The sequence below is a fragment of the Giraffa tippelskirchi genome, chromosome 11 (assembly GCF_054371585.1).
Source record: "Giraffa tippelskirchi isolate mGirTip1 chromosome 11, T2T-mGirTip1v1.2.pri, whole genome shotgun sequence".
Classification (NCBI taxonomy): Eukaryota; Metazoa; Chordata; class Mammalia; order Artiodactyla; family Giraffidae; genus Giraffa; species Giraffa tippelskirchi.
In genome coordinates, this window is record NC_137285.1 from 17,065,710 (window position 1) to 17,077,880 (window position 12,171).

A 12,171-nucleotide genomic window follows, 5' to 3' on the forward strand; every position below is an offset into this window, starting at 1 on the left:
TCATGGGGTTGCAAAGAGTCGGACACGACTGAGCGACTGAACTGACTGACTGAACTGACAAATAAAATTGTATATATTTAAAGTGTACAACAAGATGACTTTACATATGTAGACTTTCCAAAGTGATTACTACAGTCCAGTGCATTAACATATCCGTCTCCTCACATAGTTGCCTTTTTTCTTTTTTTTAACAATAGATCTTAAAGATCCTTTCAGATCAATGCAAAGATCTACGTCTTTCATTGAACAGCTGAAAATGTTCTGTATTCCACTGTATTTGGGATACCCTAAAAGGCATTTAACTGTCTGCCACTGATGGAGTCTCTACTCTTATGTTCCAAACTACACTGCAGTGATTATCCTTGTACATTCATCTTTTCACCCTTGTTGGGTCAAGAAGAAGGTGCAGTTTCAGTTTTGATAGGCACTGCCAGCTTGTCTCCTGCAGATGGTGACTTTTACAATAGCCAGTTATTTCTCTAATCAAGAAACAGACAGTAATCTGTGGTGCCAGCTCTCTAGAAGTTTGTACTTGATGAAACCAAGGAGATTCGTTTATTTTTGCAAGACAGCCAGCTTGGGCCATCACTATTTCAAATAGCAAAGTGGTTTAGAGTCCAGATGTTGGGAGACATATTGCCTGGTTTTAAATCCCAGCTCTGTCATTTAATGAGTCTGACTTCAGGCAAGGTGACTTAAATTCTCCATACTTCAGTCTCCGCATCTATCAAATGGGAATATAATAATCCTGTCTACTTCATAGTGTGACTGCAGGGTTTGTCAACCAACTTCAGCACTACTGACATTTAGGGCTGTATAATTCTCTGGTTGGGGCTGTCCTGTGCATTGTAGGGTATTTAGCAGCATCCCTGGTCACTACCCACAAGATGCCAGTATCATTTCCCCTTCAATTGTGATATCCAAAAATACCAGTGTCCTCTAGGGGGTGAAGCAAAATTCTCCCCTCCCAATGAGAATCAATGGATCGCTGTGAGGATTAAGTAAGTTATTGTACAGAAAGAACCTAGAATAGAGCTGGGACATGGTATGTGCTATAGAAGGGACTGCATTTATTAACATTATTATCATTCTCAAGCCCTAGCTTACCTTGTAGAAGGCAATGGCACCCCACTCCAGTACTCTTGCCTGGAAAATCCCATGGATGGAGGGGCCTGGTGGGTTGCAGTCCAGGGGGTCGCTAAGAGTCGGACACGACTGAGCGACTTCACTTTCACTTTTCACTTTCATGCATTGGAGAAGGAATTGGCAACCCACTCCAGTGTTCTTGCCTGGAGAATCCCATGGACGGGGGAGCCTGGTGGGCTGCCATTTATGGGGTCGCACAGAGTCGGACACGGACCCGACTGAAGTGACTTAGCAGCAGTAGCAGCAGCAGCTTACCTTATGGAAAAGAAATGTTTTTGAAAATATGGGGGCTTAAGGAAGATCGTGATTATCTGTTCTACTTCCAAATGAGAATCCAAGTCCCTCTTCTAAGATCATAGGTCAGCAATGTCAGTATTAAGTATGGTTTGATCCCTCTAGGGTTCCATTGTAGAGCTCACAGTATCCTGTAGCAAACTAAGGCGAGTGCATGCTAATGGCCTGCTCAGCTGTCACCAGTGCTGCATGCATCCATTTTAAATCCCCTCCTGCATTCTCCAAATGGTGCATACCTCACATCTTTGGCCTTCCATAAATCTGTGGCCCCTGAAATAACAGGCTGCCCAAGAAATTCACCTCCCCAAAGGAGGGTAAATGAAAAGAAAAAGGGAGAACCAGAAAAAACCAAAGGCTGAGTTTCTTTAAATTTTTGGCTCTGCATAGCACAAGCATTTCCAGTGAAAAATAAAGAATTCTTTCTTCTGTGTCTATTTCAGCTGGCATCCAGCTCTTGCCTTGTGAATAATGTCACTGCATCATTATTCTGTCCCACAAGGTAAAACAAAACGAGCAACTTAACAAGCAAAAGTGTGCTTGTGTGGAGGAAATGGCTCATTTAAAAGCTTTTCAAATAATGTTGCTGTGTTCCCTACTATTTTGTCACACCCCCTCAGTTTCTTCAAACCTATGGAAAAGTCGTTACTTTGCACACAAGGTGTGTAAATAATGCCCTCCTGGAAGCATCACACCACACACTTTTTCCTTTTTTAATTGCCTTTAGTCTTTTGGGATTCCTGGAGTGTCTACAAATAGATTAGCCTCTAAGAATTCTGAGTAACCATGGTTAGGAAAAAACACTGGTTTAATTAGCTGTGGTCCTATTTTTGAAATTACATCTGCTCTTTTTTTTTTCTTTTTTTTAAAATGAGAGTTGGTATATGCAAAAACTTGAAGAGGATGGATTTTGGGGGTGCACATTAGTTTTGATTTGAATTAATCTTCCTGCTTTTGAAAGTGAAATCAAGAGTATTGAGTGAATAATGTATCATCATACATTAAACATGTTCAAATGAAGAGAGCTGAAAAGAAATGATTGCAGGGAAATGAATTGCTGGAAATACTAGATCATCTGATGTGTGCTGCTATACTGAGTGATCACAAATCACTCTTCTCATTTCTGCTTTGCATGGCTACATCACTTTTTCATCTCCAAATCCTCAGACTTGATTAATCATTGCTATGTTGAAAATTAAAGGGCCATGTGGCTCACTGAAGGGTCACTGAAAATCAGAAAGTATAGAATCCACAGGACTAGATTCCCAAGTTTGAAAGTCTTTATATGGTTTTCACTTGATACTTCTTCATTTCTTTTAAAATTATTTATTTATTTGGCTACATCAGGTCTTAGTTGTGTCATGTGAGCTCTCTAGCTGTGGCACGTGGGCTCAGTTACCCAGAGGCATGTGGGATCTTAGTTCCCCCACCAGGGATTGAACCTGTGTTCCCTACAATTCAAGGTGGATTCTTAACCATTGGACCACCAGGGAAAATCCCTTCTTTCATTTCTGAAATAGTGGTTGAAATGGCCACAGCTATTTTTGAAATATTTGAGCAATATTTCTCTATACCTGAACTCTTTCAGGACAACATTCTTCATTGTCTTTGATGACAGCTCCTCAATGATACTTGTTGGTTTTGTTTAAATGGCTGCCTGAAAATCATCTGGGGAGGGGGAAGCATTTAAAAATTCAACTTCTGTTGGATATAGTACTAGTTCCTGACTTCAGCATTTGTCTTTAAAGAATTCTGAATGCACATGGAAATTACAGGAAATGAGAAATGTACTTTTTTTCGGGGGTGGGGTCATGTGTATTAGTTAGCTATTGCTGCATAACAAATTATCGAAAAACTTAGTGACTTAAACAACAAGAGTTAACGGAGTCTGGTACAGTTTAACTGAGTGTCTCAAGCACAGAGTTTCTAACAATGTCTAATAAGGTAGACTGACCAGGGCTACAGTCATATCAAGGCTTGAATGGAGGATGATCCTCTTCCAAGCTCACTCACAAGGTTTGTTGGTGGCCATGAGGTTCTCCCTGTGGCTGGAGCCATCAGTTCTCTGCCATGTAGGCCTCTACATAGGGCAGCTCACAACATGGCACCTAGCCTTTTTCAAAGTAAGTGAAAGCAGGCAAACCAATACAAAAGCCACAGTTTTTGTAACCTAATCTTGGAACTGAAAAGCCATAATTTTTCTCCAACTTTTTGTTAGAAGGAAGCCACTAAATCTCTTTCGTATTCAAGTGAAAGGGATTTCGCAGGATCTGAACACCAGGGGAGTCATAGGGGGTAACCTTAACAGCTGCCTGCCACACTATTTTATCTTTTTTTTTCTCACCCAAGATTAGTTCTTGGACCAGGGATCAAACAAACCCAAGTCGCCTGGAGTGGAAGCATGGAGTCCTAACCACTGGGCCACGAGGGAAGTCCCACATACCATTTTGTCTTAAGGTGCATTATCCTGACATTTTCTTCTAAAGCTAAAGCCCTCTGACATCACAGTTGTTGTTAAATAACCATGTCTTCAGAGATCCAGAATTCAGACAAAGGGTTTGCAATAAGCGCTAGTCCTTCATTTTGGGTGGTAAGCCTCCTTCCACAAAGAAAAAAAAGGAAATTGTGTAGAACAGAATCAACAATATGGGTTCTCTTGGTTTCTATTTTAATATGAAGGCAGAAATCAAAGAAAAATTTTTTTGGCCTAGTCTCATGGCTTTTAGGATCGCAATTCCCTGACCAGGAATTGAACCCAGGCCATGGCAGAGAAAGCAGGGAATTCTAACCACTAGGCCACCAGGGAACTCCCAAGAAATCAAATTTTAATGATGAACTCTCAAACATTGCAGATGTAAAATGGCACAGTCACTTTGGGGAGGAGTTTGACAGTTACCTTTAAAAAAATAAACATAAAAATTTAAATTTATTATATCACCCAACATTCCGTTACTAGGCATCTGCTCAAGAGAAGTAAAAACATACGTCCACATGAAGACATATGTTTACAAATGTTCATAGCAGCATTATTTATAATAGCCCCAAACTGGAAACAATCGAAATGTCCACCAACTGGTGAGTAGATACACAAAATGTGGTACAGTCATCATTCAGCATCCTCAGGGGGTTGGTTCCAGGAACTGTACGGGTATCAAAACCCAAGCATGCTCAAGTTCCGTATATAAAATGGTGTGGTATTTGCATATAACCTATCATATAGACTTCTGTATACTTTAAATCACCTCTTGATTACTTACAATACCTAATACAATGTGAATGTTAAGGCAATAGTTGCCAGAGTTGGCCAATTCAAGTTTTGCTTTTTGGAACTTTCAAGAGTTAAAAAAAATTTTTTTTTTCTGGTTGGAGGGGGGATTCCCTAGCAATCCAATGGTAAGGGCTGGGCCCTTTCACTGCCAGGGCCTGGTCAGGGAACTAAGATCCCACAAGCCACATGGCACAGCCAAAAAAACAAAAACAAAACAAAACCTGTAAAAAAAAGAAAAATTTCTTTCAATCCATGGTTGGTTGAATCCAAGGATGCATAAATCCCGTGGATATGGAGGGCCAACTGTATATCCATACGATGGACTATGACTCAGTGATAATAAAGAATAAAAACCCTGACATGTTATGACATGGGTAAACCTCAAAAACATTGTCAAGTGAAAGAAGGCAAAAAACATTTTCTGTAAAATTTCCTTTATATGAAATATACACAGTAGATAAAAGACAGAGAGTAGATTAGTGGCTGCTTGTGCTGAGAATTGGAGAAGGCAATGGCAACCCACTCCAGGACTCTTGCCTGGAAAATCCCATGAGTGGAGGAGCCTGGTAGGCTGCAGTCCATGGGGTCGCTAAGAGTCAGACACGACTGAGCGACTTCACTTTCCCTTTTCACTTTCATGCATTGGAGAAGGAAATGGCAACCCATTCCAGTGTTCTTGCCTGGAGAATCCCAGGGACGGGGGAGCCTGGTGGGCTGCCATCTATGGGGTCGCACAGAGTCGGACGTGACTGAAGCGACTTAGCAGCGGCAGCAGCAACAGTGCTGAGAATGGGAACCAGGAGTACCCAGTATAAAGGACCCTTGGGGGATAGAAATGCTCCAAAATTAACTGTGACGGTGGTATAACTGTGTAAATTACTGAGAATCACTGAATTGGTGAATTTCATAGTATGTAAATCACAATTCAATAAAACCGTTAAAATATAGTTTCAATAATAACAGAAGAAAACCTGAGCTTTCTCAGCATAAATGAAATCAAGTTCAGCTACCTCAGCTTCAGGTCTTCTTATTCAGCTTTCTTTTTTGCTCCCATATGTCTGGAATTTGGTCCTAACATTGAATTTTGGGAACTTGGTCTCAGATATGGCTGTCAAATCATTAAACCAGAGAAAGTTGACTGTATTTCAATTATGGTCGTCCCCCCTACGCCCTCAGTCCAGTTTTTTAGTCTGTTTCCCTTGGTTTAATTTTTAAAGGATTTTGCAACTGTTGGTTTAAAAGAATGCTCTTTCCTCTCTCAACCTCCTTTTTACCTCAGATGGAAGATAAAATTGATATTCCACTTTTCACATGTTTGCAGAATATGATAACCACTTTTGCCCCACCTACGAGATTAATTTCAATTTGGCTACTGAAGTTTAGGGCTTAATCATTTCCTAAATTTTTTAAATATCTTTATCTGACAATTCTGGAAGATTGAGGTAAACTTTGGTGTTTCTTCCCTATCATTTCCTGAAGTAATTTCACTTCTTAAAAACTAAAAAGTTTTTAGTCACTCTCCCCTAAAAGTTATCTACTGCTTCCAGTTTAATTGAAACACATTAAAAAACAAAAAGAAAGGAAGAAAAGAAACAGGGACTACTGTGCTGGCTACCAGGCTAAGTTAAAGTAAAACTTCTAAAGGGGCCAAGGTCTAAATTTCGCACATTCTTGTGAGGTCTGTCTACATTGAAGGAGACCCCATTATCCATAGCTCTACCAATCATGTACAATTTCCTTTTGAGTCTCATGAATGAGGAAAAGAAGTTCAAGTGAGGGAAGCTGGGTTCAAATGAAGGTCAGATATCCAAAAGAGTTTTCTGGTTAGTGGTGCTGGAGTTGAAAAAGTGGGGAAAAGGTAACCAGATGTGGGTGGCCCCGGGAGGTTGTTCGATTCCAACCCTGTAGGTCTTGACAAGGAAAGACAGGACGGCCTGTCTTTGACACCCGGCTGACACAGTGAGAGCCTACCGTGTGTGAGGTGCCGGGGATACAAAGAAAACTATGGCATGCTTGTGTTCAAGCTGATTTATATGTAGCAAGACAGTCTCGTCCTGAAGACACTCGCAGTCCATTTTCGAGGTTGCATCAGGTGGGGCCAAACACGGATTTTCCTAGCAGTCTAAGAAGGTTGAACGCTTGAGGGGGGCGGGGCAGAAACGCTTCGCTTCGGCCCTCTACACTAGGCCGGCCCTTCACGCGAAGACAGACACGCCCTCTCCGAAGGGCAGACCCGCCTCGAGGAGGGCGGATCCGGGTAGGGACGGCGGTCGGGGCCTCACCCGACCCCCGCGAACGCGGCCCAGCGCGGCGCCCGCTCCTCACGTGTCCCTCCCGGCCCCGGGGCCGCCTCACGTTCTGCTTCCGTCCGACCCTTCCGACTTCCGGTAAAGAGTCCCCACTCCATACCTCCGCGCCCACCCGGCATCGCCACGCGGCACCTCTGTGCCCGACCCCCGATGCGCCCGACGGCCGCAGCTCCTCGGGGCCCCGCGGCGGCTATCGAGCCCCGTCGCTTCGTCGCGACCAGGTGGCCCGGGCGGCGCTCGCTCCCGCGGCCGGCGCGGCGGGGCGGCGGCGGCGGGGCTCCGGAACCGTATCCCTCCGCCGCCCCTCCCCCGCCCGGCCCCGGCCCCCCTCCCTCCGGGCAGCGCTCGCCTCCCTCCTCCTCAGACTGTTTTGGTAGCAACGGCGGCGGCGCGGCCCGGCCCGGCTCCCGGCGACTTCTCGGTTTCGGCGGGCCTCCCCGCCCGTTCGTCGTCCTCCTTCTCCCCCTCGCCGGCCCGGGCGCACCCCCGGCCGCGCCAACCCGCGCCTCCCCGCTCGGCGCCCGCGCGTCCCCCCCGCGCTCCGGCGTCTCCTCGGCGCGCCCGGCTCCCGGCTGTCCCCGCCCGGCGTGCGGGCCAGTGTATGGGCCCCTCACCATGTCGCTGAAGCCTCAGCAGCAACAGCAGCAGCAGCAGCAGCAGCAGCAGCAGCAGCCCGCGGCCGCCAATGCCCGCAAGCCTGGCGGCGGCGGCGGCCTTCTCACGTCGCCAGCCGCCGCGCCGTCCTCAGTCTCGTCGTCCTCGGCCGCGGCTTCCTCCTCCTCCTCCTCAGTGGCAGCGGCTAGCGCAGGCGGCGGGCGGCCAGGCCTGGGCAGGTGGGTGTCGCACCTCAGCCGACTCGGCTCGGGGCCTGGACCGGCTCGGGCCTGACGTCCCCTCCCCCGCGGCCCGCACCGCGGTCCCCGCCCCGTGACCGGCGGGACTGGGGGCCTGCATGGGGGTGGGGCTCCCGTCTAGAGCCTGGAGGGGAGGTCGGGTGAGGGGGCGCCGTGGGATCCCTCTGGGAATGCCGATGTCCAGGCTCTTGCAACATCCCCGCCCCCCTCCGCCAAACGGTCAAGATGGAAGGACTGGGCAACCTCCCCCTCTCCATTTAAGTGTTTGGGAGGGGTTCACAGGTCTCGGCGATTGTCAGCCCTTGCTCACCTTCTTTAAGGCTCCTCCGCCCCCAACGGGGGGGATGCTTGGGCACAGCTCCTATCCCTTTTAAATGTTAACATGGAAGGGTCTTTAGGTTTAGGTTATCTGCCGAAACTTGCCAACTCCCCCGTTTGGGAATAACGAGGGAGGGGGGAAAGTTAGGGCAGCGTCCTCCCGGCCCCCGCCTGTTAAAGAGGCAGCCGCCGGCTTATCTGGAATCATTAGGGTCTGTCCAGTCTTCTCACCCACCAGCTTCCCTGCCCAGGGAGAGATCGAAGGACCGGGTTGAGGTGAGTGGACAGGGACCCTCCTCACAAGGCGGCGGCCTGGGGCTCCAGAGCCGCTCTGAAATCGTGGGGCTCCGTGCAGTCTCCCGCAGCGTCCCGCCCTCCCCCACCTAAGGAAGGGGTGGGGAGTGCCCGGCCCCTTCCAGGCCTCCCTCCTTCCCCCGCAAGGCCTCTCCGGCGCGGGTGGTGGCTGAGCCGCATTGCTGTTCCGAGGCCGCGGAGAAGGCGCCTTTGAATAGTGGTGGGCGAGGGCCGGACTGGGGACCGAGGCGGGTGGTGGCGGCGGCGGCAGCGGCAGGGCGCGGGCACGCTGTGTATTTTTCCTCAACCCTTGCCCCAATTTATAAATTTCAAGAGGAGAGGAATCGCAGCAGGAGATACGGTGGGGTTCCGGAAGGCAGAAATGCGGGTGTTTACTTGCTTGGTCTTCCCCACTCCCCACCATGACCCAGGTTTGTGGTACAGAGTGGGGGCTCAGCGTTGTCTCAGTGACCTGGGTCTGGCTCTGGAGGGTGTGTGTGTGTGTGTATGTGGGGGGATTGTCAGTTCGTATTTCACGAACTAAGAAAATGCTTAGTGTTCAAACGGAGTAGCAAATGTCAGTAGACTCCATTCCATTGTGGCCAGTGTCCTTAACTTGGGGAGTGCCGCCAGAGCTCACCAAGGGCACGCAAGTCCATTTCCCCTGTGCCCCATCCATGTTGCCGGCACTGCCATGCCTCCCTTAGGCCTAGGCAGGGTTGGTAGGCTCGGTGATAAGGGTCCTTCTTAATTAGATCTCCTGGCTTTAGAACGTTGGATAAGGAGATTTTTTCATGCAGAGTTTTCTTTTTGAAAAAAGGTTTTTAGCAGTCCATTTCCAAACAATTTTCATTTGTGGCAGAAGCTATCCCTCAAGATGATTCGGAGCTGATTTTTTTAAGGAATTCTGCCTCCATGTGGGGCAGTCGTGAACATTGATTTACTTGCTTTCTACCCTATCCACCACCTGTCCTCCCAGTTTCTCCTTAGAAGCATCTACAGATGCTTCCTATCAAAACTAGTTCAAAAAAAGTGGGGAAAAATGCTTATTTTCCCAGTTCTGTCCATGTAGGATTGTGTGACTTCAGTTCCCCATTTTCCATGGCATCCATAGAGAGGGGAGAAAAGGAAAAAATTTAAACATAATTTTTGTAAAAAAAGGTGCACTGTTTTTTCCTTCCTGGGATCAGATAGGAATCTGGGGAGTTCCCTGGTGGTCCAGTGGTTAAGACTTAACCAGTGCAGGAGGTTGAGGCTCCATCCCTGGTTGGGGAGCTAAGATCCCACATGCCTTGGGGCCAAAAAACCAAAACATAAAACAGAAGCAGTGTTGTAACCAATTCAATGAAGACTTTAAAAGTGGTCCACATCAAGAAGCTTTAAAAAAAAAAAGAAAAAAGAATCTGGCAGATGTATTCAACTTGTTCAAATAATTAAAAATTAAAACTAAGGCTTTTAGGTTACATCTGCTTTCTTTCCTTAGGCTTAAAAATTATAACAAAGAATTTGTTCAAGAGTGGCTTGAGTGATCAAAAATATTTGGAATGTTTTCCTACCACAGATCTTTTTTTGTTCCCTGAGACTTTATAAACATTTAAGATTTAGATTCTTGTTTTAAGTTCTTTTATTTGAGGCATGAATTGTAGCCCTTATCTTTTTTGATAAATGTGTGACATTTCATTTAATGAATTGAATTCATATAGTGTGAAATTTTGTTCTTTTACATGTTTAATGTACTTGTAGAATTCCTTTCAAATTTGAATCACTGTTACTGATGTCTTTGTAAACTAATGACAGTTTCTAGAGTTTCTTCAGTTACACTTGTGTGTATCAGCAGTTAAAATGTGTTTCTGGGACCAAAGGTGAATTTAAAAAAAAAATGCAGCCTTGGGTTTGATATGTTTAGAGACAGTAAAATATTCTTGAAAGTCTAGAAATTGACATGTCTGCTTTAAATAGTACTGCATTTCATCATATTTGACCTTTTTTTTCTGTTGTAAATAGTGGATTTTCGTGGCTTTCAAAAATTCTCTGTCATGTTTTAAAGGTGGCTGTTTTCTCTTAGAAAGTTTGATTATAATTTTACCTTAGTCCAATTCTTATTTTTGCCACTTTGATTTTTATGTAGTTTTAGTAATTGTGTATGTTATTTTGTATTCAGCTCTTCTTCTTTAACACCACATTATGAATTTTCTTAAGTTTTTGCTTAACCATTCTGTTGTGGGGATTTGGTCTTCCACATTTTTTGCTATTGTAGACAGTGATGCAGTAAGCATCTTTTTATTAACAGCTTTTTGCCTTGGTCTAATTATTTTCTTAGAGAAGTTTCCCAGGAGTGGTTTTACTGGGTCAAAGGGCTTCAAGATTTTATGCTTGCTAGCTGTGCCATAATACTCTTAAGAAGACTTGTGTGTTAAAAAGGTGGCTCTTTTATAGAATGATTTCTTTGTAGGTTGTTGAACTTCGGGGGATTTTCAAGAGAAAAGTTGGATTTACTGTCAAGTGCATACACAATTTAGTGCTTTTGCTCTCTGTTTATCTTCGAATTCAGTGTCACTGAGGATTTAATAATGTATGTGAAAATGTCTTGAAAATTGTTGATACTAATGAGGACTCATGGTATAACTGTTGTGCTGATAATTCTCATTAGAGGAAGGACAGTCTTGAGGACCTTATTCTAAAACTTTTTCATTTTGTTTTTGGTTAACCTTTCTCGTTCATCTGAAAGTGTTTTTTAATCAGCTGCTAGTTTATGATCGAAGAATTTTTTGGTAACTTTTTTTGTGTGCAATTTCATAATACTTTTGGGAATTATCACTGGTTAAACCTTATCTCTTTCTGTTCCACATTCCCTTCGCCAATTTTAAAAAAGAAATATATGTGTGTGTGTGTGTGTGTGTACATAGACATAGATACGAGTTTACAGTCCTTTTACTGTATTCCAGACTCTAAATAATGGGCTTCCTCGATGGCTCAGTGGGTGAAGAATCTGCCTGCAATGCTAGGAGACACAGGAGACAGTGGGTTTGATCCGAGTTGGAAAGATCCCCTGAAGGAGGAAATGGCAACCCTCTTCAGTGTTCTTGCCTGGGAAATCCCATGGACAGTGGAGTCTGGCAGGCTACAATCCATGGGGTCACAAAGAGTCCACTTGCATATTATTAGAATTTCTTTGGATACAGGATTAAGTGTGAATGAAAATTTTTAGTAATTTTCAGTTTAGGACTTGCTTACTGCTTCTTTCTTTTGAGGCATTGTGACTTAGAAATTATGCTGCAGTTCATTGTAATTATCATGTTTCCTTTTAAATACTGGTGAGATTTTCATGTCTTTAAATTTCTTATAGAAGAGCCTAAAGTAAACTGCATTCATTCAATGCATCGATTCATTGAAAATCTGTGTACAGTAGAGATGTAGGTGCTTGGGATATTTATAAAAGGAAAGATAGCTCTCTCCCGTCATTTACATTGTTCAGTCACTAAGTTGTGTCCAACTCTTGCGACTCCATAGCCTGTAGCCAGGCTCCTCTGTCCGTGGGATTTCCAAGGCTGGAAAACTGGAGTGGGTTGCCATTTCCTTTTCCAGAGGGTGTTCCCCACCTAGGGATCAAACCCTTGTCTCTTGATCTCCTCCATTGGTAGGCAGCTTCTTTACCACTGAGCCACCTAGGAAACCCTTTTACGTTCTGATG

The 12,171-nt window shown here is 45.1% G+C and overlaps 1 protein-coding gene across 50 annotated transcripts in view; it reads left to right on the top strand.

Annotated features, from left to right (window-relative positions):
• The first annotated feature begins 7,376 nt into the window (after window positions 1-7,376).
• The window catches only part of ATXN2 (ataxin 2), a 100,300-nt gene continuing 95,505 nt past the window's right edge, over window positions 7,377-12,171 (top strand). For all 50 annotated transcript variants that reach the window (XM_081539864.1, XM_081539871.1, XM_081539883.1 and 47 more), the window contains exon 1: window positions 7,377-7,847. In XM_081539864.1, the coding sequence (XP_081395990.1) occupies window positions 7,630-7,847 (218 nt within the window). In that variant the 5' untranslated portion in view covers window positions 7,377-7,629. The remainder of the gene's footprint in view (window positions 7,848-12,171) is intronic.